The sequence below is a fragment of the Medicago truncatula genome, chromosome 3, assembly GCF_003473485.1.
Source record: "Medicago truncatula cultivar Jemalong A17 chromosome 3, MtrunA17r5.0-ANR, whole genome shotgun sequence".
Classification (NCBI taxonomy): Eukaryota; Viridiplantae; Streptophyta; class Magnoliopsida; order Fabales; family Fabaceae; genus Medicago; species Medicago truncatula.
In genome coordinates this window covers 30,618,453-30,645,516 of record NC_053044.1, presented here as the reverse complement: position 1 = coordinate 30,645,516, position 27,064 = coordinate 30,618,453, and the positions used below count along the sequence as shown (strand labels likewise).

The 27,064-nt window shown below is 32.1% G+C and overlaps 2 protein-coding genes and 1 long non-coding RNA gene across 3 annotated transcripts; 2 read left to right on the top strand and 1 right to left on the bottom strand.

Annotated features, from left to right (window-relative positions):
- The first annotated feature begins 3,647 nt into the window (after positions 1 to 3,647).
- Positions 3,648 to 5,259, top strand: LOC25491038 (CBL-interacting serine/threonine-protein kinase 11). Its single transcript, XM_013604954.3, has one exon. The coding sequence runs from the start codon at positions 3,800 to 3,802 to the stop codon at positions 5,129 to 5,131; it is 1,332 nt and encodes a 443-aa protein (XP_013460408.1). The 5' UTR covers positions 3,648 to 3,799; the 3' UTR covers positions 5,132 to 5,259.
- A 10,839-nt stretch (positions 5,260 to 16,098) lies between these two features.
- Positions 16,099 to 17,115, bottom strand: LOC120579343 (uncharacterized). The gene is made up of 3 exons (XR_005645141.1): positions 16,898 to 17,115; positions 16,624 to 16,803; positions 16,099 to 16,143 (listed from the first exon to the last, which is right to left on the bottom strand). It is a non-coding gene; the product is annotated as an uncharacterized lncRNA (long non-coding RNA).
- A 2,896-nt stretch (positions 17,116 to 20,011) lies between these two features.
- LOC25491036 (uncharacterized) lies at positions 20,012 to 26,650 on the top strand. Its single transcript, XM_013604952.3, has 11 exons — positions 20,012 to 21,429; positions 22,741 to 22,859; positions 22,961 to 23,080; positions 23,189 to 23,276; positions 23,391 to 23,482; positions 23,582 to 23,686; positions 24,543 to 24,652; positions 24,975 to 25,062; positions 25,154 to 25,189; positions 25,277 to 25,370; positions 26,418 to 26,650. The coding sequence occupies exons 1-10, from the start codon at positions 20,274 to 20,276 to the stop codon at positions 25,355 to 25,357; spliced, it is 1,995 nt and encodes a 664-aa protein (XP_013460406.1). The 5' UTR covers positions 20,012 to 20,273; the 3' UTR covers positions 25,358 to 25,370; positions 26,418 to 26,650.
- Positions 26,651 to 27,064: the final 414 nt, after the last annotated feature.

Genomic DNA, 27,064 nt, shown 5'->3' with positions numbered 1-27,064 from the left:
TTTCCATTTTTACAATTCAAAATTGATATTGTCTGAGTCAACCACGAAGTCGCAACATTCACCCATACAAACATGATTTTATGTTTAAGGCCAAAAATAACTTCGAACAAAATCAGGACCACTTTCAGAACTCGAACATTTGCCCAACTTTTTGCTCCCAATAACAATTCATCGTCATCAATTTGTAAATGGAAAAGATTAATTGATGCATTACTACCCAAGTGGTAATAATAAAATAAATGTGCCTCAAATGTAGCATTCATTCATCATTACATTCAACCCTTCAGCCGCAATTAAAAAGAGAAAAGGAGAGAGAAGATAAACTTGCCACAACGCTCTCTCGAATGAAAACTCATTCTTAGGAATCCCATTCATAAGCACCGAAGTCGTTGCAGTAGACACACACTCCAAGATCAATTTCAGCCACAACAAGAGATTTCATTTTCGACCCTAAATACTTCTAGTTATTTATAAGTGCCTCTAAATATTTCTTTTTATTTTTCAATATTTGTTTGGATGCCACGCGTAAAAAAATTACACATCATTTAAAATTAAAAAATAAACAAATCTGAAAATTAATTTTTTAAAATTAAAAAAATTCAGATTATATTTTCGAATATAATAAGAAACTATGGAACTTAAATTTCAAAATATAAAAAAAATTGGAAAATATATTTTAAAAATTAGAAAAATAAATCGAAATTAAAATAAGTTCAATTTTTTCAAATAAAAAAGTTTTGTTTACTTTTTCTAAAAAAATAAAAATTCAGGAAAATAAGATAAGTTTCTATTTTTATAAAAAAATTAAATAAAAATAATTTTATTTTTGTAAAAAAATTAAATATTTTGCTCAAATAAATATTTTTTTCTTAAAAAATAAAATTTTGGAAAATAAGATAATTTTTATTGTTTTTAAATAAAAATATATTTTTTAAAAAGGAAAATTTCTGGAAAAAAAATTATTTTGAAAAAAGTTTTTTAGACATTTTATTCCAGAATTTTTATATTGAAAAGAAATTTGAACTTTATTTAATTTCAAATCTGTTTTTCTAATTTAAGAAATATATTTTCTAATTTTTTTTTTATTTTGAAAATTAAGTTCCAGATTTTTATTTTTTGAGAAAAAAAATCTGAACTTTTTATTTTGAAAATTATTTTTTTTTTCAATTTTTTAAAATTTTTGAAAATTAATTTTAAGCTTTTTAAATTAAGTTTTGTGATATTTTTAATTAAATATGATGTATTAAATGAATTATACATGTGGCTAATGAAAAATACAAAGAAATATTCACATCAGCGTCACATAAGAGATTCTGCTGAGTCATTGGGATCAGGGGGCAATCCTGAAAAATCTTTATTTTACAAGGACGGGATCTAAAAAAAAAAAAAAATATTTTACAGGGGTAAAATATTATTAACCCTAAAATAAAATTATGGGAGAACATATATACCTTCAAGTAGCATTGAAGGAGTTTGAAATTCAAGAGAGGAAGGAATGATATCTCCATAGAAACCAGAAGAAACCCTCTAGCACAAGATATATGAGAGGAAATATAGAAATTCAGACATTACACAACGCAAATCACGCCTCAACGTATTAGTAATTTATTTCTCAGTTATGTGTCTGATCAAACTATTAGTTATTTGACACGGGATCAAATATAAGTGGAAGTTGTTTTGGTTCGGTACGTTCATCTACTGCAGTCACAGAATTTTTAGCACATTATTTTTAGCTTGAGTGCTAGAAGCTTTGAAGAATTACAGTGACGACATCATGATTTCTCTCTTTAAAATATGATGCACATTTTTAGATATTTCAACTAATTTTTGTAAACATGTGGCCTCTAAGACTCAAGTATTAGACATATGATAAATAAAATGGAGACATGTGCTAAATGAAAATTTTCAACAAGGATAGACAAGTAGATTCATATGTAACTAAGAAGCAAGACATGTTCTTGCTAGAAGTCTTCAAAAAGGAGACTAATAACAAATAAAGTAGAGCATCGTCCAATAATTACTTTAGTCATAATAATATTATTATTTGAAAAGATACATCAAAGTCTTAGAACGAACAATAGAAGAAAAAAAGTGTGCATATTGTAAGAGATAATGACTTGAACAACAAAAATGATATATGACTAAATTGTTACAAAATATTCTTTCCATTTGCTCCTTCTTTTATTTCAAAGTTTTCCATTATCTTTCCCACAAAACTCCCAAACAAAGTCTAATGGACCCAGAGGTTACAAGTATTGAAGATTGAAATTTTTTGCAAGGCGGGTCAAATATATATAAAAAATAAAATAAAAAATTACAAATATCATCTTGACAATTTTTGTTGTTGACAAAGTTCTCTGAGTGCTTACTATAGAAATTGAAAATGTCAAATCAAGATAAATAAATTTATACATTAAAATAAATAAACTTATTTCAGATAACTGACGCTATACTATGAGAGGAGCTAAACACAAAAATACATTAACTTATAAAAAAAAAAAATAAGAAGAAGAAGAAGCCAAGACCTTCAAACTGCAGGTACCTGACCCAAACGTCACCCAATATCGTCCCTACTATCTAAGATTTATTTTCAAATTTTTTTCCTTCCTTCTCAAGCTTCTCTCTTCTTTCTACACTCTCTCATCTCCTCTTACATGCTCATCCTTTCTTCTTCTAAACACAATGTTTTATGACTTTTGATATGACATGTTACATGTTTAGATTATAGATGTATTACTATAGATTATAGATAGATATAGATTACATGTTTGATTTTGAGAGAAACACGTATCATGTCACAAAATGAAATTATATTAGCACACTTTCTTATACATAATTGGCTAATTGTGCTTTCTTTTAATGTCATATAATTATGCTTAACGACCCTAAGAGCGTCTCTATTAGGGATTAATTTGGCTAAAAAATATATTAAATAATAAATTTCATATTGAAAATATATGTTTTCGAAGTTTTCAAGCTTTTGATAGTATACAAAATGTTTTTTTTAATCAAAACAATAAAAATAAAATGCAAACCAAAATTAAGGTCTAAACCTATTTTTACTTGAATTCAAATTGTTCAACATTATATTTTTATATTTAGTTGCTTAACCCTTCTCTATTAAAAATTCAAATTGACGATATATACATGTGAGATCAATTTAAGCACTATCATCAACATTATGATGCTCTATAGCAAGTATTTACAAATATTCATATCATTATAACTCTTTCAAGTATTTTAAAATTTGGGTATCAAAATAAAAGTTGACAATTTTGTTTGATATAACCTCTCCATCATCTAAGTTCATATCAACAAGAACATATACAAAGACCCATGGATAAGATTTACATAAGTCATGATCATTCCTAGCAATTTCAAACACGTATGTGTAAGAATAAATGCAAAACCAATTTATGCCACACTTTCACAAAGCAATCTCAACCTAAAATAGTCACCAAGTCCAAATTAATAAAGCATATATCATTTCTATATTTCATTCACACGGCAGAATCACATGTGTGTCTCATATTACCTCACATTTCTATCCTCTCTATGATCACTACGTAACAACCAACAACAATGATAGAAACAAACACAAAAAAACTGAAAAACCTGTTTTTTGTTTCTCTTTCCTAAACAAAACAAAACCATCAAAACAAAACAAAATAAAAACTGAATTTTGCAAACAATCCACTTCATCTCAAACCTTAAATTCATCAAACCCATCTTCAAATATTCATTTCCATTGATTTATTTTCTTTGTAACAATTAAGGTTCGGTCTCTGGTACCACAACAATGCCGGAGATCGAACGAGCGTCACCGGATGTAGCAGCGGTAACATCTATTTTTGGAAAATATGAATTAGGAAGAGTTGTTGGTTGTGGCGCTTTCGCGAAAGTGTATTATGCACGTAATGTTCAAACGGGGCAAAGCGTGGCTGTGAAGATAATCAACAAAAAGAAACTCAAAGGCACAGGTCTAGCCGAAAATGTGAAACTCGAAATCATAATCATGAGTCGTCTTCATCATCCTCATATTGTTCGTCTTCACGAAGTTCTTGCCACCAAGACGAAAATCTATTTTGTTATGGATTTTGTTCGTGGTGGCGAGCTTTTCGCGAAGATATCAAAGGGTAGGTTTAGCGAAGATCTTAGCCGGAGATATTTTCATCAATTAATCTCGGCTGTTGGTTATTGTCATTCACGAGGGGTTTTTCATCGGGATCTTAAGCCGGAGAATTTGTTATTAGATGAAAATGGGAATTTAAAAGTTTCGGATTTCGGGTTAAGTGCAGTCACAAATCAGATCCGATCCGATGGATTGCTTCATACTCTTTGTGGAACCCCTGCTTACGTGGCACCTGAGGTTCTTGCTAAGCGAGGATATGATGGTGCCAAAGTTGATGTTTGGTCATGTGGCGTTGTTTTGTTTGTCCTTGCGGCGGGATATCTTCCTTTTAATGATCAAAATTTAATGGTTATGTATCGGAAAATTTATAAAGGTGAATACAAGTGTCCACGTTGGATGTCGCCGGGTCTCCAAAGATTTTTGTCAAAATTACTTGATACAAACCCGGAAACCCGGATCACAATTGATGGTATGACCCGGGATCCATGGTTTAGAAAAGGGTACAAGGAGATAAAATTTCATGAGGAAGATTATGGATATGGGCATGGGTTTGGGTTCAAGTGTAGATGTGATGGATCAAAGGTATTGAATTTGAATGCGTTTGATATTATATCATTTTCTTCCGGTTTGAATTTATCTGGATTGTTCGGGAAATTTGATGGGTCAGAGCGGTTTGTTGTAAGGGAGTCGCCGAAGAGGATTTTAAAGGTGGTGAAGAAAATAGGAGTGGCAGAGGGAATGGCGTTGAGGTGGAAGAAAGAATGTGGGGTAGAGTTGGAAGAGTTGAATGGTAAATTTGGAATTGAGATTGAGGTTTATCGGTTAACGGAGAAGGTGGCGATGGTTGAGGTACGGAGGAGAGGAAATAATGCGGCGACTTTTAGTGATTTGTGGAATAATAAGCTTAAACCTCAGTTGCTACTATGTGGTGCAACGACATCACATTTAGATGAACGTGAACCTGAATCATCACATTCGAATGAACGTGAACCTGAATAAAAATTGGCTTAAATTCAAAATTTTAAACTCAAAATCCAAAATTGTACAAAGTTTAGAAGAAGAAAAAAAATGAAGATTGGTGGGTAGGATCTTTGTCCTTCAGACATTGATTGAACTGGAATGCGAATGTTTGTGTTTTGTATATTGTTACAGATAGTGAATATGAATACTTAAGGTTTTTTTTTTTTTTTTTTTATCTATGATTAAGGTGTATGGTTAAGCTTTGTATATTTTAACCGGACGAAGACTAATATCTTTTCCTCGATAACCCACTGAAATTTGATTTATGAATATATAAAATCACTTGTTTTTTCCTGATCAGTATTTGATAGGTTCAGGATGTGTTTAAATATAATATGTCATCTCAAAAGAATTGTGTGATACTATGGGATATTAGAATTTACACAAGAATGACGTGATACTCATTTGGTTGATAATATAGACTCGTTGTTTTGTCTTGTTCAGTATTTTATAATTGAATATGTAAACTATAAATTGATCTCCATCACCAATGACCATGTTTCCAAAATTCGTTGTCATCTAAGAAGAATCCTCCTTATACAAATGAGACGTGTTCTCAAGAGCACAAAATTCAACTGAGGTCTCCATTGCACTTAGCAACTTTGGAAGAACAAGAGTTCAATCATCAATTCAATCACCATAAATACGATTGATCTTGCTGAATTTTAACCCAAGTATACACTTCTTAGCCTAGTTGGGGGTTCATCAGGGTGCCAACCTAGTTGGGTTGTCGTTGCTTCCCCTTGATGCATGTTCTTTCTCCTGGTTTAGCGGAAAAAAAACCTAAGTATACACTTCTTAGCCTGCTCCTCTTCCTTTGCCACAAGTAGACCTATATAGGAGAACAACATACATGAAAACCAAATAGTTTCAATTGTTTATAATTATCTTGTAATTTTTGTCCACAATATTCAAATATAACTTATCATACATTCACATACAAATGAGCAAGAAACGTGAGAGTGCACACATTTCTTTTAGCTAAGAATGCAGCCTATAAAGACTTACAGGTGTTAAGAAATTTAAAATAGTAAATTTGTTTTGAAACTTCTGCATTTTATTTCAATCATTTTATTTAAATGAAATATTTTTATTTCACATACTGTGCGGCAATAGTTAAAAAAAAAAAAAAAAAAAAAGAATTTACAAGACATAATATATGTTAGCAACATGGATTCATATGAAATTGTATGCTATTGTTTCTTTACTTGATTTTTTTTCTTCAAAAAATCGAGTAAAAAACTAGCGCTCATCAATCACTTTTTTTTAAAGGATAAATCACTCTTTTATATAAAATATTATGTATTTTTTATAAAATACATAATAATATAAAACATTATTATCCAAGTAAATCTAAATAAATTATAATAATAAAATTGAAGGAGATTTATGTCTATCATTTTACCTGTATTTAATCAAAGAAATCACACTTGATGAATGTTTATGTTGGACGTCACTAAATCGAACGATACAACACAACATAGTAGATAAGACATCAAAATATACAGCAACGTAAATAGTTTCCATTTCATTAGGCTTGAAATGATATTTCATGACCTGAGTTTTGTTGTTTCGCTCGTGGATCTTATGGAGAAAAAACAAAACAAGATTAAATTGGAGAAAACAAGCCAACAACAAAAAATATTAAATAAAAGATCGGACAAGATGATTTACCTGAAATTTTCCAGATATAAAATATTTGTTTGAGTTGGATGAAGTTTCAATCAATATGTGCCCCTCCCAGACATATAAAAAATAATCAATCAAATTATACAAGTAGACATGCGTGAACATATTTTGTATACAAATCAATGACAATAAAATAAATGGCAAACGACCATATTGATAATGAATCTAGATAAGAGAAAAAGAAGACTGCAATTTTGAGGAAGCGCCGTCGGTACATTGTGAAAGAGAAGTTGAGTACCTATTTATAAAAATATCTTGGGTAGGGTTTGATGTTAGGTTAATTACAATATTATCCCTTGTAGAAAAAAATTAAATATAATTTTTTGATAATCAATTCACATTTAAAAATATTAGTTAATAGTTCATCTACAGTAAATTGTTTCAAGGTAAATAAAATAAAACAAAATATCACACTCTTGTATCAAAGAACTGTCAAAATAATTTTATAACCTGATAACATGTTGTCATTACGTAATTTTTTAGACTTATTTTGACATTTTTATTTAGTTTGTAACAACTTGAGACAACTAGGGTGTGAAAAGCAAGAAAATATGGAGAACATGAAATCATCATATCGTGTCACGATTTTGGCATCATGACGCGATTTTGTGTCCAGCTAAACTTGTTTCTACCTGTAAAATTGTGTAACGATTTTATAAGGTGTGAGACACAATTTTGAAGAGAGGACGAAGGAAGTTAGGTTTATAGCTTAAAAACGTGGCACTATTACTGAGATTCATAGTTAGTTTATGTATGTTTTTATGCTTCAACTGATGATGTTATTTGTAATTCATATTATGAGTAGCTAAATCTCTTAGAGATTAGGTCTGAGATGAATCTGAAGTAATCTTGTTTGAAACATTTGGTTGTGAAACTCTATTGCTTGTGAATATCAATCTATTTTTATTCAATTGCTTTTAATGTTTTTAATATATTGACACTATATAACTTCAATTAGTAAGATCGAATGACCACTGACCCTAGCTTACGACTTAGACCTAATTGAGTTGTTCAAATAAACATGGTAGTCTAGGAATAGATAATCGCTTATTTGTGATATTAGGTTAACGTTCTTAAAACCTTTAAGTATTCTTAGGAAATAGGTGCAATTTACTAGACAGTAATAATCAAAGGATTCGAATGACCTGATATCATCTTTCTGTATATTTTCCAAACAACTTTTATCCGGTAATTTACTTGTATGCAATCAAACTGACGCATACCCCCCCCCCCCCCCCCCCCCCCCCTAATTTACTTTTCAGAGCAGAAGACTGAAGAGGTGGCCATTCCATCCCTCATAGTCGGTTTATGTATGTTTTTATGCTTCAACGATTGATGTTATTTGCAATCCATATTATGTGTAGCTAAATCTCTTAGAGATTAGGTCTGAGATGAATCTGAAGTAATCTTGTTTAAAACATGTGGCTATGAAAATCTATTGCTTGTGAATATCAATCTAGTTTTATTCAATTCAATTGTTCTTAATGCTTTTTATATATTGACACTATATAACTTGAATTGGTAAGATCGAATGACTACTGACTCTAGTTTATGACTAAGACCTAATTGAATTGTTCAAATAAACAAGGTTAATCAAGGAATAGATAATCGTTTATTTGTGTTATTAGGTTAACGTTCTTAAAACTTTTGAAGTATTCATATAAAATAGGTGTACTTTACCAGACAATAATAATCAGAGAATTCGAAAGACATATCTCATCTCTCCGTAAATTTTCGAAAAACTTTTATCTGCTTATTTACCTTTATGCAATCAAACCGACCGCCTAGGGAAACCCCCCTAATTTTACATATCCGAGATAATAACAATAATACTAAACTGAGATTAACACAATCTTTATGGATACGAACTTAGAATTATTACTTCGATAAAATTAGTAAACTTGCTAAATATCTATCATAACCATATCAAATATTTTATAAACATTTGTTACAATTTTTTTTATCATCAAAGATAAGCAAATTGTTCACCAATCACTACAGAACATATTTGATGATTTGATGACATTTAATGAAAACCATGATTAGCCAACACCATCGTACACCACAAAGAAAATAAATAAATAACACCATTGTCCTTATAAAGAGGCTAATCTCCTACAATGTGGTGAACCTATAAATATATATAAAGAACCAATGGTTTTTATCTTGATTTTTTGCTCAAGCTATTTTGAGGCTCAATTGGACTAGAAGCATATTCGATTTTTGAATGAACCGACTTGTCCAATATTTTTTTTTAAGAAGGTAAATTTAGTCCACCCAAATTAGCAACAGAAAGAATCGAACATACAACCTTGAAGAAAAGCAGACTCTCAGGTCCTAAATCAATACCGCCAAGCAAATCCAAGTGGGTTCGATTTGTCCAGTAATTAATTGTTGTTGGAATTGGAAGAAAAATGTTTAGTTCGGGGTACTTGAAGAACAACGAAACCACTCTTCTCACTTTCATTTTTTCTCATACACAAAAATATCAAAATATCCCCAATGACAGAAGGCATGAAAATTGTTGTTTACACATAGTATATGGCTAAAAAAAAACACCAATAAAAAACACCCATATATGCTGGTATTGTTTTAATTCTTGGAATGCGTCATCATATCATAGTAGTAGTAGTTGTAGTTGCTTAGTGAAACAAGTTAAAAGTTTTTTGTTTTTTGTTGATTGAGTTATGGCTAACAGGAAAGTCAAATGTGGTAAATCATCTCTTTTTGATGCACTTACTCGACAATGGGCGGTTGTACGGACATCGGACAAGCCTGGCCGTACACAGGTATTCTAGGTTCTTAAATGTTGAAACATGTGGAATTCAAAAGACGACACATTATTCATAGATGAATTTCTTTTCCGTTCAATGTGGAATTCAAAATTACTTGATACAAACACGGAAACCTGGATCACGGTTGATGGTATGACCTGAGATCCATGGTTTAGAAAAGGGTACAAGGAGATAAAGTTTCGTGAGGAAGATTATGGATACGGGCACGGGTTTGGGTTCGGGTGTAAATGTGATGGATGGTATAGAATTTGAATGCGTTTAATATTATATCATTTTCTTCCGGTATGAATTTGTCTGGATTGTTTGGGGAATTTGATGGGACAGAGCGGTTTGTTTTAAGGGAGTCGCCGAAGAGGATTTTAGAGGTGGTGGAGGATGTAGGAGCGGCAAAGGGAATGACGTTGAGGTGGAAGAAAGAATGTGGGGTGGACTTGGAAGCGTTGAATGGTAATTTTGGAATTGAGATCGAGGTTTACCGGTTAACGGAGAATGTGTCGATGGTTGATGTATGGAGGAGAGGAAATGATGTGGCGACTTTGAGTGATTTGTGGGATAATAAACTTAAGCCTCAGTTGCTACTATGTGGTGCAACGACATCACATTTAGATGAACGTGAACCTGAATCATCGGTTGTCATTGACAAAAGCGCCAACTATGAGGATGTTGCGTATTTGAGTTACTTCAGAGACTTGGAGCTTGTCTCTGATTATGCATGGAGAGTTGTTGCACACCTATACAGGGAGCTTAACAATGCCTTCCATTATAAAACTAAACATATGGCAGGATACTTATCTTTGTTGCAGGTATAAATGAATAAATAATAATGGTTTGTCTGTTTATTCATCTGTATGTCTTAATTGTTTGTATATTTATATGTTGTTGATTTTGCTGCAGGCTTGGGTGTTTCCACAATAGACAATAAACTTCTTCAACTTGGGAACAAAGTTTAGCATAGTTGATTTGCCAGGGTATGGATTTGCATATGCAAAAGAAGAAGTGAAAGAAGCTTGGGAGGACCTTGTAAGTATGCAAATTATGTCAATGCAAATTCTCACTGGTCATGTGGCATATGACTCAAAATTGAGTTTCTGAGATTGTGAACATTCGTGACACAAGTTTATAATCATGGCACGATGTTTGAGGTAGAATGGGAGAGTGTTCTTGGAAGCCAAATCGTGACACGATTGAGTTTATAATCGTGGAATGATGTTTGAGGTAGAATGGGAGAGTGTTCTTGGAAGCCAAATCGTGACACGATTTGTGGATAAGATTTGTGTACCTTGGATCGTACGCAAGGAATCGTGATAGTGGATTGGAGAGATCAATCTCTCCTCCAAAGTAGGTCAATTTGGACCGAACTGTGTATACATTTCTTTGTGTGTTTGTTTCTCTTCTCTATTTATCTTTTGTTTGTGGTTTTGTGTTTTTCACTTTACTCCTAGATTAGATCTAGGTTGGTTATTGTTGTTGTTGCTTGTTGTTACTTTGATATTGGTTACTACTTTCCTTTGCTCCACACATCATAGTTTATTGGTGTGATTTTGAGTCCGAATTCACAACACAATGATTCCATTCTGTGTCTATTAACATCTCAAGGCAATTAAGTTAACGGATTGAGTTTTACCTGAGAATTCAATGTCATTTGGTAGTTTGCTGCTTCCAGTTTTACATGTAATAAAGACGTCTTGAAGACGATTAAAATCATTTAAAGATGTTTTTTTTAAATGTAATAAACGAAGAAATTACAGAAAAGAACATGGTTATATAAACGGGTCAAGCTTTTGAAACTTGGTATAACATAAAGCTTCACCATTCTAAAATAAATAAATTTTGTAATCATGTTTGATACTATGACCTATTTCTTTTCGTTCACTAATTAAAAAATAACTGTCTAATTTTCTATACAGGATGTAGGTGATTTAGCGGTTTTGGACTTGGAAGGATTGAATGGTAATTTTGAAATTGAGATTGAGGTTTATCGGTTAACGGAGGAGGTGTCGATGGTTGAGGAACGGAGGAGAGGAAATGATGTGCCGACTCTTAGTGATTTGTGGGATAATAAGCTTAAGCCTCGGTTCCTACTATGTGGTGCAACGACATCACATTTAGATGAACGTGAACCTGAATCGCCGACTGTCGATGACTGAAATAAAAATGATACTTTTCCCAAATTTTTAAAGTACAAAAATTGAAACTCAAAATCCAAAATTGTACAAAGTTTAGAAGAAAAAATGAAGATTGGTGGCTAGCTAGGATCTTTGTCTGACATACATTGATTGAACTCGAATGCGAAGATTCTATGGTAGTGGTGTTTACTGGTGTTTTTGGTAAATAATAAGGGCTGATATTGATTATTGCAAGCAGGATCAAACCAAAAATCCTATGACATGTTGTGCATTTGTTTTTAAGAGAAAAGACTTCGCGTTCATCAAGTTCTTAGGTTGTTTAATGAATAGGTTTCGACAGAAAAAGGTTTTAAAGTAAAAACAAACGCAGTAAATGCAAAATAAAAGACTAAAAGTTAATTAAAGGTGCAGAAACTTAAAGAAAATATAAATTGCATTGCATTAAAAATAAAAGTGGTTTGACAAATTCTATACATACATTTTGTATAATTCTTTTCTCTCGAGCCGATACTTTGAGTGTTGTAGAATTTCTGTAACAAAATAACTGGAAAAAAAGTCTAACTCCACGATCAACATTTCTTCCATTTAGACAACCGCTTGTCTCCCACTTTCCCATTTAGGAAACCGCTTCTCTTTGAAATTTGAAATCTTCCCGCCTCAACAGGAATTGCTTGGCTTCGACGGTCCTGCATCCTGACTCACGTCTCGTCGAACTCTAAGGCTTGTAGACCCTTTCGCATTAAGTTCACATCTCGTCGAACTCCTCAAATTTGAAGGGAACGATTTTGATTTCTGCAAAGATAAAAATCAACTAATGTTGACAGCATTAAATAAGTCTTTTGAAATTGCATGCTAACAAATGGTTATATTTATCCTTTGATGAATGTTTCTGTTTTGTATATTGTTTATTACATTGCATATAGTGAATATTAATACTTCACGTTTTTTTTCTTATCTATAATGAATGTGTATGGTTAAGTTTTGTATATTTTAATTGGACGAAGACTAATTTTCTTCGATGATCTACTGAATTTGACCCCTTCAGGATGTGTAAATATATTATGCCATATCAATTATAGAATATAAGAAGGAAATGAGGAATGAGATGTTATAATTTACACAAAAGAATGATGTGTTAATATTGGTTTTAATTTGTCAAGTAGTATAATTGTTGGAGGTCACGCATAATCAATAAGGAGAAGTGGGGTGGAGTTCAATCTCTGACCTCTGCATATATTATGCAATGTTTTTATCAACTGAGTTAGGCTTACGGAAATGATAATATAGACTTAGTTGTTTTATCTCATGTTCAGTATTTTATAATTGAATAGATTAACTATAATTTAGGGGTTTGGGTAACTCAACTGATTTGAGTTAAGAGATTTAAAGAGTTGATGAATTAAATGTTTAGAGTTCAACTTTTAACAAGGAGAAAAATAGCATAACGGTTAACAGGGCCGTTCCAATGAAATAGGAGGCTCGGTTCTATTTTTAAAATAGGTTCTAGTAAAATAAAAATGCGATTTTTTTTTTGTATAGTTAAGCTTCATTAAAAAATCAGAATCAGAAGAACTTTTAAACATGAAACAAAACAAAATAAAATTAAGTGAAAGAGAGGTGAAATTTACCTAATGGTGTCGTTTGAATGTCACTCCTACGTCGTAGGAAAGGGAAAACAAATAGTTTATGCGAAAAAGAAATAATTGTTGTGATTCTTTCAATGAAATAGCTTTTCAAATTGATTGATTAAGTGATTATACAAATTGATGGTGGTTTCATGGCATCAAATTTATGTCCATAAAGTAGAAGTAGAGTCTAGAAAAAACACATACGTGTCCTGAAGAAAAAAAAGTAATATGTAATTTTTTTAATTTAAGTGTGGGGTGTGTATTTTTTTTTTTTTAGGCCCATAGTTTTTAGAGGCTCGGTTCGGTAGCACTTCTTGCACTTCTCAAGGTCCGACCCTAACGATTAACATACTAATATTTATTATTAAAAAAACATTATCAATAATTTTGGGAGGTCCATAAAAAAAATCATATGTGAAACCATAGATTGATAGCTTTTTTTTTTTCCCTTCAAATTAAACAAATTGAATGTAAAATCATTTCATTATAATTTCTAAAATTATGGTATAAATTGACAATAATAGTGATGAAATATTTGTAATTGATCAACATTAGAAATGACACATAACAGTGTAGCAATACATGTTTAGAAGCTGTATTTTATATAGGGAAAAATGCCACACCCATGTTGAGCACAACATCATCTACGAATAAATGTGAATGTCTCCGACCATAACACTATTGACTATACCAATCAATTTTTTTTGAAGAGACTAAAATGCAATATATTACCACAATAAAAATGGTCTTCCTAACACAAGATGTACTAAAAAAGAAACACCAAAATACAAACAGAATTCGTCTCAATATTTACAAGGCAAAAGCCAACCACCAAGGAACGAAAAAAGAAATAAAGACAATTAGCCTATTCCGAGAATAGAAAACAGACTTAGCCACCAACCATGATAATTGAGGGGAAGACTAACGTGTTTCCCCTTCAACCACATGTAAGTTAGAAAATATGAAGCAAAAATAAATAACTCTATAAATCGGTCACCATCCCCATGACCATGTCAGCAGAGAAGCATCGTTATATAAATGAGGGGTGTTTTAAAGAAGTCGAGGTAAAAGTTGATTATATATTGACCGAAAATATGTACTTCCTCCGGTCTTTATTATAAGAAAAAGTTGACTTTTTAGGTTCATAGAATAATTAATGTATCTAATTGTAAATATAGACTAGATACATCACTTATACAATGAACCAAAAAAGTTAATTCTTTCTTATAATAAAGACCGGAGAGAGTATTATTTTATTTTTATATAATAAATAAAGAATATGGGAAGTTTTTTTGACCAAACGGGAGATAAGATTAAGAGAGAAATTTTGTCATAAAATACTAAAAGAGAGAAATTGATTTTGTTTTTCAAACGAAGAAAGAGGTTGAAGTTTGATGATCTTTCAACAAAAAAAAAAGTTTGATGAAAGAAAAGAAAATAAAAAACAATGATGATATGTGTGGACCTCATATATTTCTGCACTGACTCAACGAGTGTGAATTTGTTTCATCTATCTAACCTCCATATGCTATTCGTTTATGGGAGAGATGGACATGAGTTTGATAGATTAGTGAGACTCGTTTTAATAAAAAAAAAACTCTACTAATCGTTCATTCATTTTTTTTATTGATAAATGTCAACATGTTAGTTTTTTTTTTATTGACATGACTTGAGCCTTGAATCTCAAACGATTTTAATCTTTATCTCAAACTAATTAAACTACACAATCTCAATCTTCCATTTATGTATATCTATATCATCATACATACATATTTTTGAAAGAAATATAAATAAATATTAAATTGAAGATAAATAAATGAAGAAAATTCAGATTATCATTCATTCAATATTAAATTGAACACGATCTCATCTCTTTCACTCTCACGATTTATACACGTGTCACACATTTTTCAATAAAAAAACCCTAGTTTGTTTTTTCTGAAACCAATGCAAAACTCCTATTTATAAGCGGTACAAACCCTTTCAATTCATTTTCTTTTATGTTTCCCTTCTTCACTCACCTCCACACCCACACTTTGCGGCGCTGAATCAGTGTTTCTTTTGCTTCCAAACCCTTTTCAAGATGAAGCATTTTTCTTCTTCTTCTTCTTCTTCTTCTTCTTCATCTTCATCTCACTCTCATCATTCTATCCATCGTAAACCGAAAAGCAGTGTTGTTTATTATAAAAATGAGAAACATCAAAAAGGTGCAAAACTTCACAAATGTGATTTGTGTGACAGAGAATTCACAACTGGTGATGCCCTCGGCGGCCACAAAGCATTCCATAGCAAGTTTGAAAGAACAAGAAGTCGATCATCAATCCAATCACCATAAATACGATTGATCTCGCTGAATTTCAACCCAAGTATACGTTTTTTCTTTGCCTGTTCATCTTCCTTTTCCACAAGTAGACTTGCCGGGGAGGTGGTAGATGCATCATTGGCAGAAACTAACAAGGCAATTGGTAAAGTTGGAATCATAGCGTTTGTTGAATTTGCTATAGCAACTGCAACTTCAATGGCCACATCAGCTTCAGCTTCAATGCCACCATCAGGAACTTGTAACTCTAATTTGCAAGACAGCCAATACTTCATGAGTCAGAACAAGATACATGAAAACCAAATAGTTTCAATTGTTATAATCATCTTGTAAATTTTGTACAAAATATTCAAATATAAACTTATCATACATTCACATACAAATGAGCAAGAAACATGACAGTGCACACATTTCTATTAGCTAAGAATGCAACCTATAACGACTTGCAGATGTTAAGAAGTTTAAAATAGTTAATTTGTATTGAAACTTGAATATTTTATTTCAAATATTTTTATTTAAATGATCATTTTTATTTCAGATACTGTGTGGCAATAGTTTAAAAAAAAAATTACAAAACACCATGGATTCAGATGAAGTTGTATGCTATTGCTTCTTAACTTGAATTTTTTTCTTCATAAAATCGAGTAAACAAAGAGCGTTTATAAATCACTTTTTTTAAAGCATAAATCACTCTTTTATATAAAATTAAAAATATATAAAATAAATAATAAACTTTTTATATGTCAATTAGATAAAATGTTTAACACATTATTATCCCATTCACTAAATCATGCTATCCATAATAAACCTAAACAAGACAAAAAAACTAGATTGAACTCATCAATATAAAATCAAGTAATTCTAAATAAATTATAATAGTAAAATTAAAGGAGAGTTACGTTTATCATTTTACCTGTATTTAATCAAAGAAATCACACTTGATAAATGTTTGTTGGACGTCACTAAATCGAACGATACAACGCAACATAGTAGATAAGACATAAAAGTATACGACAGCATAAATAGTTTTCATTTGATTAGGCTTGAAATGATACTCCATGACCTGAGTTTTGTTGTTCTGCTCGTGGATCTTCTGGAGAAAAAACAAAAAAAAAAATATTAAATTGGTGAAAACAAACCACCAATAAAAAAAAGTATTAAATAAAATAATGGACAAGATGATTTACCTGAGATTTTCCAGATATACAATATTTGTTTGAGTCGGATGAAGTTTCAATCGATATGTGCCCCTCCCAGACATATAAAAAATATTCAATCCAATCATACAAGTAGAAATGCGTGAACATATTTTGTATACAAATCAATGATAAAAAAATAAATGGTGAAAGACCATATTGATAATGGATCTAGAGAAGAGAAAAAGAAGACTGCAATTTTGAGGAAGCGCCGTTGGTGCATTGTGAAAGAGAAGTTGAGTGCCTATTTATAAGGAATTGCTAGGGTAGGGTTTGATGTTAGTTTAATTACAATATTATCCCTTGTAGAAAAAAATTTAAATATAATTTTTTGATAACCAAATCGCATTTCAAAATATTAGCAAATTAATTCATCTCCAGTAAATTGTTTCAAGGTAAATAAAATAAAACAAAATATCAAACTCTTGCATCAAAGAACTATCAAAATAATTTTATAACTTGATGACATGTTGTCATTACGCAATTTTTTAGACTTATTTTGACATTTTTATTGAGTCTGTTAGAATTTGAGACAACCAAGGGTGTGAAAAGCAAGAAAATATGAAGAACATGAAATCATTGTATCGTGTTACGATTTTGTGTCCTGAAGTTAAGCTCGTTTCTACCTATAAAATTGTGGTACGATTTTATAAGGCGTGACACAATTTTGAAGAGAGGGCGATCCGGAAGTTAGGTTTAGAGCTGAAAATGTGGCACGATTACTGAGGATCATGACACGATTTTTGTCACATAATTTCCTATTTAAGCTAAACCTGTTTCAGAAACAAGGGTTCTGAATTTTGGAGATTTGAAGTGTGGTTTTTAGAGCAGAAGACTGAAGAGGTGGTCATTCCATCAAACTCATAGTCAGTTTACGTATGTTTTTATGCTTCAATTTATGATGGTATTTGTAATCCATATTACGAGTAGCTAAATGTCTTAGAGATTAGGTCTGAGATGAATCTGAAGTAATCATGTTTGAAACATGTGGCTGTGAAACTCTATTGCTTGTGAATATCAATCTAGTTTTATTCAATTCAATTGTTCTTAATGCTTTTTTATATATTGACACTATATAACTTAAATTGGTAAGATCAAATGATTACTGACCCTAGCTTACAACTTAGACATAATTGAATTGTTCAAATAAATACGGTTAGTTTATGAATAGATAATCATATACCTGTGATATTATGTTAACGTTCTTAAAACCTTTGAAGTATTCATAGGAAATAAGTGCAGTTTACCAAGCACTAGTAATAAGAGGATTCAAAAGACCTGATCTCATCTCTCCGTATATTTTCGAAACAACTTTTATCCGCTTATTTACCTTTATGCAATCAAACTGACTGCCTAGGGCAACCCCCCAATTTTACGTATCCGAGATGATAACAATAATACTAAATTGAGATTAACACAATCCCCGTGGATACGAACTCAGAATTATTACTTCGATAAAATTAGTACAGTTGCTAAATATCTATCATAACCATATCAAATATTGTATAAACATTTGGTACAATTTTTTATTTTTATTTTTTATCAAAGATAAGCAAATTGTTCACCAATCACTAGAGAACATATTTGATGATTTGATGACATTTAATGAAAACCATGATTAGGCAACATCACTACACCACAAAGAAAATAAATAAATAACACCATTGTACTTATAAAAGGTTAATCTCCTACAATATGGTGAACCTATATATATATATATATATATATATATATATATATATATATATATAAAGAACCAATGGTTTTTATCTTGATTTTTTGCTCAAGCTATTTTGAGGCTCAATTGGACTAGAAGGAGATTCAATTTTTGAATGAACCGACTTGTCCAGTATTTTTTTTTTTTAAGAAGGTAAATTAGTCCACACAAATTAGCAACAGGAAGAATCGAGCATATGACCTTCAAGAAGAGCACACTCGCAGGTCCTAAATCAATACCACCAACCCAACCTAAGTGGGTTCAATTTATCTAGTAATTAATTGTCGTTGGAATTGATATATAGTAAAATGTTTAGTTCGGGGTACCTGAGGAACAAGGAAGCCACTCTTCTCACTTTCATTTTTTCTCATACACAAAATACCAAAATACCCCAATGACAGTTAACAGCTGCGGAAATTAACCGGCGACAGTTAACTCTCGCGGAACTTCGGCAGTTAACTACCACGGAACTTCAACAGTTAACTGTCGCGGAGCTTCAAACCTGATATTTTTCATCATCTCCTGACTTTTTTCATCTTCATTTCCAACCTTTATATCCTCATCATCTCCAACCTCTCAAAACACACACGTTACGCAATCCTTTTTCTTCTTTCCCTGTAACAACAACAACACCCATTTATCCCACTACAACTTCAATTCATTTGTTCATCCAAACAACAAAAACATTTTCTGAGTTTCATTTATTCTAATTCTATTTAAAATCAACTTCTGTAAGTTTTTAAAAATTAACAAAATAATTTCTAGGTTTCAAAAAATTAATAAAAAGTTAATACTTTTTATTGTTTTAATGTCTTCAATGCACAATTATTTTAATGTAGAAAATATAACAACATACAATATCTTACGGTTTTTTCTGTATATTATAAGCTATATCACACATGTGCACAAATATTTTTATTTAAGTAATGTGCAAAACAATATTCAAATGCTTAATTTTTACACTCATTGAAATATATTTTTAGAGGAATTAAATGATCTTTATTTATTTTTTTGTCAAGATTTAAATGTTATTCTTATTAAGGTATATATACATAAGTATAATACTGCAATTGTTTGAAACATAAAATAATGATTGAAACAATCAAAATCTATAAATATTAATAATGACAATTTCAGGTTTGAAGCTCCGTGACGTTAATTGCCGAAATTCTGCGGTAGTTGACTGCCGTAGTTGTGCGGTAGTTAACTACCGTCGGTTAACTTCCGTGGCAGTTAACTGCCGACGGAGTATTTTGGCATTTTACTGGTGTTTTTTAGCCTATACTATGTTTGAACAGCAATTTTCAGAAGACATAGCCCAAAGCCCATATTGGTGGATACCAAGCCCGTGAAAATCAACCTAAATTTCGACCAAAAAAAAAAAATCAACCATGTTTTTTCCTTTGTACCTTTGTTTTTTTCTTTCTCCCATGTTTCAGTAACACTGCCTCCACGACACTGATGCAACAATCTCAATCCAAAACTACTCTTACGGTGCCATGTAACCCTTTTTTCTTCACTTAGTTATAACCCTGTTATTTCGTTGTTTGTTTCATTTTCATACAAAAATCAAAGTGGGTGTGTTCTTGTTTCTGTGAATGTTTTGTTATTGTTTTTGAAAGCATTAAGAGAGTTTAATATTGAAGCATAATGTCTATTGAGGAAGTGTTAAGGAATAAGCTTAGAAAAAAGCCTAAATTTGGTGTAAGAATTTCTAGGAACTCGTCTGGAATTGTAACAGATGAAGGGTTTAGAGGAAATGAAGAAAAGAGTGGTTATGAGAGGAGAAAGTTTCATGAGAGAGGTGAAAATGATGATAGAGGAAATAGGTATAAGGGGGAATTGAAGAAAAATGAGGAGTTTAGAAGAGGTGAAAAAAAGAGTGGTTATGAGAGAAGAAAGTTTTATGAAAGAGGTGATAGAGAAAATGGGTATAAGGGGAAGTTGAAGAAAAATGTGAACTTTGGAGGAACCGAATCGGGTGAAGAGAGGAGCGGTGATAAGTTTTATGAGAGAGGGAAGTTGAGAAGTAGAAAGGATGAGAATGGTTTTAAGGAGGATGCGGTTTTTGATAGGGAAAATGGGTTTAAGGGGAAGATGAAGAAAAGGGTGAACTTTAGAGGAAGGGAATCGGGTGAAGAAAGAAGTGGCGAGAAGTTTTATGAGAGAGGAAAGGTGAAAACTTCTAGGGACTCGTCGAGAACTAGAAATGATGAGAATCGTTTTAAAAAGGATGTGGTCTTTGATAGGGAAAATGGGTATAAAGGGAAGTTGAAGAAAAATGTAAACTTTAAAGGAATGGAATCAGGTGAAGAAAGGAGCAGCGAGAAGTTTCATGAGAGGGGAAAGTTGAAAAATTTGGATTCTTTTGGGAGGAAGAAGAGAGTATTTGCTAATGAGGAAGGGGTGGATGAAAATGAGAAATCATGGAGTGGTGTGAAGATATCGAAGAAGAAACCTTTGTTTAAGAAAGGGGAGAAGAAGGTGAAAGATGAGACTGTGGAAGAGAAAACCGATGATGAACGTACAATCTGGGATTTCGGTAAATTGAAGAAGGCAAAATCCAAAAACAAGCTTTCAAATCAAAGTTTGAAGGACAAGAAAGAAATTGATGGAAAAGATGATAGTGCTGAGAAAGTTAGAGAAGAAGTTGTGTATCCTTCAGAATCTGACATGAAAAAACCAGGGTTGGAGGATGATGCTAAGAGACTAGATGATCGCCCCTTTAAGAAAAAGAAAAGGGTGATGAGGATTGATCCATATGATATCTCAAACAAGAGACTAGATGATTCCATTGCTGTTGATGGTACATATTTTATCTTTCTGTTATTGTATATTCTTAGACGATGTTGTCAATTCTACCTTATTATTAATATGCAAATATTTTCCTTTGAAACTGGAAAATGTGTCCTGTAATCATACTGTTTTACTTTTTGTTATATTGTAGACAGTTATCAATGTATGATTTAATTCCAAATAATTCAATGGTGTTAGTACTCATATACTCTTTTCTATGATGTATAAGACGTGCAAATGATCATAGCCGTGAGCTAAGCTTTAGATCTGTACGGAGATAATGATGGGTTACATTTTCTTTAAGATGACAAAACCACATAATTGTAAAAATCTGAATTTTTGTTTTATACTTCAGTTCAAATAGTACTTGCTAGGCACAATTTATAAATGGGTTAAAAGATATGGTAGATTGGTAGTATGAATGAACAAATTACGGGTGAAGATAACTTATTAACGCTATTTCTCAGGTTGTTTTGTTCATCTTTTGCCTAAACCGTAAACCCTATACTCCACCTTTTTCCTTTCTAGTCAGTAGAAATGGAAACCATATAATTTCACTGGAACCAGTTTAACCTTTAGTTTTGTCTGTACATCATAGATTTTTCAGTCATAGGCACATCTAATATTTCTCTTTTGAAAAAATATAAGAACTAAGCTTAATGTATATTAAACTGGGTTGCATCTGTAGTTTTGTACCAAACCTTAAAACTTTAGTGTAGGAATTTATGGTTGCCAGTGAAACGAATATGATTTGTTTTCTTTCTGAATCAGGTTTTGAAGTTTGAGACCAAGGTTATATTTGAATTGGCTTACTTGAGTTTATCTATTGTCATAAGCACTTGTGAGACTGTTTGAGAGAGCTCATAGAAACAACTCATGATATGCTCATAAGCTGTTTTCATCTTATTTCCTTATGATCTACATGACAGTTTATGAAAACAGCTTATAGCTTATACAATAACTATTTTATCTTTTGTTATAGAAGAAACTTATGCATAAGCACTTATACGTTAAGTGCTTATACTATAAACGGTTAATTAAGCTGTTTATCCAAACAGGACCCAAATGTTTAACATCTGATTTGTGTTCTCTATTTATTTTCAATTTGAACTTTCATAAAAGAATTCACGGAAGATGATCAGTTCACCTTTGGGAGCGAAACACCTGATGATTGTCGTTCCGTTAACATTTCTATTTTTTGATTCACACATTGGCTGTTTTTCTGTATTGAATTTATTTATTTATTTTTTAATCTTCAATGTGTGTTTCTTTCTACTGCTTACTTGTTTACCTTGAGTTTGATTCCTTAAGTTAATTTCAGGAAGTATAGAAGAGAAGGAGAAGAAAAAGGACGCGGAGAAAGAGCCTGAAATGTCTCAGAACGCCCAATTCCGTGCAATACAGCCCAGCCCTTCAATACTAACCTTTGTGGAAAAAAATGTAATTTTGTATGAAGATTTTTTATCGTCATATTTGATTATGTTAATGCATCATTTCCTTAAAGGTATTTTCATTTCTTGTGCTCTAATTATTATTCACAGCTGTTGGGCAGGAGGCGCATGATAGATATAAAAAGGGCAGGCTACAATATAGAACTTCCTATGCCATTAGATAACATTCCCTTCTCTAAAAGTTCCGACAGAGAGAACATTGAAGAAAATGTATGTTGCCGTTTATTGCATTCAAAATGACTATTAGTACATTTAGAATAATGATTTCTATTCATTTTAAATACTATTGTGATTTTTTGTTCCGGTAATCTGAGACAGGTTTTCAGAAACAGATTGGAATTTTTCGCTGCTGCGAAGGTCTCATCATCATTTCCACCTCCTAATCTTCCGGAGATTGCATTTGCTGGTATAGTTTTAATTCTTGGAATTCATCATCATATCATAGCAGCAGTAGTTGTAGTTGCTTAGCGAAACAAGTTAAAAGATTTTTGTTATTTGCTGATTGTGTTCTGGCTAACAGGAAAGTCAAATGTCGGTAAATCATCTCTTCTTAATGCACTTACTAGACAATGGGGGGTTGTACGGACATCGGACAAGCCTGGCCATACACAGGTATTCTAGGTTCTTAAATGTTGAAACATGTGGTATTCAAAAGATGAGATGTTGTTGATAGATGAATTTCTTTTCCAACAAATCGTGGATTATCTGCAGACAATAAACTTCTTCAACTTGGGAACAAAGCTTAGCTTAGTTGATTTGCCGGGATATGGATTTGCGTATGCAAAAGACGAAGTGAAAGAAGCTTGGGAGGACCTTGTAAGTATGCAAATTATGTCAAATTCTCACTGGTCACATTGGTTCCGTTTTGTGCTGTTTGTTAACTGATTGAGTTTTCCTTGAGAATTCAATGTGTTTGGTAGTTTACTGCTTCCAGTTTTACATGTGAAGACGTCTTGAAGACGATTGAAATCATTTTAGATGTTTTTTTTATGTAATCAAAAAAGAAATTACAGAAAGGTTTAGAGTATAAGCAATCCGCTTTGACGCAAGAGAAAAACATGATTATATAAACCGGCCAAGCCTTAGAAACTTGGTATAATATAAGCTTCACCATTCAAAAATAACTATCTCATTGTCTACACAAGAAGGAGGTGATTTAGAGGTTCTGGCGAATAACGAATAAATTAAAATCTTAATTGTTGTTTTACGGTCTTAAAGCTTCATATTGTTCCCTTTATGTTAATTGATCCATACAATGAACATGAGATAAGGCTTGGTTGTTGGTTGTTCCATCGAAACTATATATTGTTTTGTTGTCGGGGCACTGCACATCTTTGAAATGTTCAAGTTTTCACTTAATTACATAGATGTGATTATTATGTGTCTCTTCTATATGGTTTTATATGGACCATGATCTTCTGCAGTAAACAAAAGACGCAATTACACGCAATTTTCGATCTCGTGCGTTAATCTGAGATCAGACAGTTGAGATCGAAAACAGTGTGGCGCAGTTACTGCACCAAATCCAATTCCAGTTTTATATCCATTGACATTTTCATCGTGTATTATCATTGACATATTTAGCGATTGGAATTAGAATTGCCTTTTTATTAACTTATTATATTATAATATAAGTGCTAATTAGTTGTCTTGGGAAAACCACTAATTATAGGTAAAGGAGTATGTATCAACACGAGTGGGTCTCAAACAAGTCTGCCTTTTGATTGATACAAAATGGGGCATGAAACCAAGAGATATTGAACTGATTGACTTAATGGAAAGGTAAACCATACTAGAGAAATCGGTGCCATGCATCCAATGTTTTAAAAACAGAACCGGACATCAAACCGGTGAGAATTTTGAGCCTTGGTTCAACTGCTTTTAACCGTTTGAATCGGGACAAAACTGCAGTCGAACCACTCAAATAACTGAACCGTAGACAATGTCAGTTCATGGTTCAACCAATTGAACCGTGCAGTTCGATGTAGTTTTTAAAACATTGCATGCACCTTTTACTTTATTTTTTCCTCGGGCAAGTTACATATACAAGTGTGGTTTACATCGTGATCACTGAATTTATTTAATGGATGATATCAATTTGCAGATCAAAAACTAAATACCAGATAGTATTAACCAAGACAGATACCGTTTTCCCAATTGATGTGGCGCGACGTGCCATGCAAATCGAAGAGGTGAATATTGCCTATCAGTACCTTTTTTTCTCTCTCTAGAAATTAACGTTCTTTTTTGGATATTAACAACTGTCTTCATGCTCAATCACAGAGTCTCTTGCCGAACAAGTCTGTAATTCAACCTCTGGTAAGATTGATTCTTTTGGTTTTCCGCCCCACTCTTTTGACATAATTGTTGGTTGTAATATTTGTTTTTTCTGATGATACTTTGCAGATGATGGCCAGCTCGAAATCTGGAGCAGGCATCAGAAGCTTGAGAACTGTTCTTGCCAGCGTAGCTCGATTTGTCAAATAAAGGATATAATAAGGTGTTTTCTTCTATTTGTTTTGCTGAAGTTTTCATGCTCATAGAAACATGGATGCATAATAAATAAATTAAACACGTTTATGTTTATTTTATTGATAAAACCAAACTACCAAACAAAGAGGACACTTCGTTCTTACTGTAAAATCAGTTACTCTATACGAGTAATACATAACTTAGTAGGATCCCATTTTCTTTGACATAGCTGTTTAATTTTCTCTGGTATTGGAGTAACTTTGTTTTTAAGGTTAATACCTTGTTTGGATAAACAATTTAATTAAGTTCTTATTAGCATATGCGGTTATCATATAAGTGCTTAGGTATAAGGTATTTCTATAACAAGATAAAATAAATTCGAACTTTTTTCATATAATCTAAAAGCTGTTTGCATTAGCTATCCTGCAGAGTTCATGGAAATAAGCTGAAAACAGCTTATGGGCATGTCATAAGCTGTTTTCATAAGCTCTTCGAAACAGCCTCACAATTGTTGATGTCAACAGTTAAACTCAAATAAATTAATCCATACAGTCCCTACAGCCAATACCTTCACCCAAATCCTTAGTTAACCATTCAATCTAAGTCAGGTATAAGCTTGGTTCCAAGCTAGGTAATGGTGCATTTTTACCGCCAGTGCCACATTACAAGCTGCTGTGTCCACCTTTACACCGCTTTTCCATTCCATTCTATCACTGCACCACTCCCTCATCATTCCTCCCCCATTTTTCTTAACTCAGCCAACATGGTCCACACCTCGGCCAACACCATCTCCCTTCTTCAGCTTTTTCACCCTGAGGTCAATCTCATAGAGTCTGTTGCCGCCTAGCGGGACATACATCCCCATTTTGTTTACCGTACACATCTTGTTGTGTATGGTAGTGGCAGATTGTGTACTCAACTCAAGTAAATGGGAACTCTCCCTTTTGAGAGTAGTTCAATATATCAATACATTCATCAATCACAATTTTTATGACTTTTTTGTCACTAGTTTAAAAATAGACATGTTTCATTGCTTTCTATAACATCCAATTTTGCTCTTATTGATACTTTGCAGGCCATGTGTTTTTTGCTGATGTAGAAGTTTTACACCTGAAGACACCACCACGTAGGAATAATGACATGTTTATTGTTTTGATATCCAATTTTAAGTGGCACGTCTCTGATGTGTAGACTGCCATTTTAATTACCTTTTTGTCCATTAATTTATGCTAATTAACTTCAACATTTTTTTTTATTCCCTTGGTCAAATAGAATGGTTGCATGCATGCTTCCCACTTCTTTTCAAAATGCTTACAGCATAGGTACCTAATCTCACCGGCCAACCAATTCCAATGGTTCAATTTATTACTATTATATTTTCATGGGAAGTGGGTTTGTAGGATAAGCATGAACATCATTACAGTGGTGCTATCTGGTGCAAAATACAAACTATAAATAAAAAAAAAACATTGAAATCCTCTTGTCAATAAGTTGACTTTGGATTGAATAGTTTATACATAGGTGGAAAACATTGAAGAAAGATAACAAATAACGTTGTTTTTTTATCTAGTCGTCAAGAGTTTAATTATATCTCATCTTATATTGAATCTACGTTGAGAATGAAATGTGTTAAGTTTGTGCAAGCTATTCTTAAAAAAAATGGTAACAAACTACATTGTGCTTGTTAAATTTGTGCAATTTTTTTTATCCATCTTTTGTGCA

Coding starts and splice junctions, on each gene's coding strand:
- LOC25491038 (XM_013604954.3), top strand. CDS start 3,800: ATGCCGGAGATCGAACGAGCGTCACCGGATGTAGCAGCGGTAACATCT.
- LOC25491036 (XM_013604952.3), top strand. CDS start 20,274: ATGTCTATTGAGGAAGTGTTAAGGAATAAGCTTAGAAAAAAGCCTAAA. Junction 25,063..25,153: donor GTGCCATGCAAATCGAAGAG/GTGAATATTGCC, acceptor GCTCAATCACAG/AGTCTCTTGCCGAACAAGTC. Junction 25,190..25,276: donor AGTCTGTAATTCAACCTCTG/GTAAGATTGATT, acceptor GATACTTTGCAG/ATGATGGCCAGCTCGAAATC.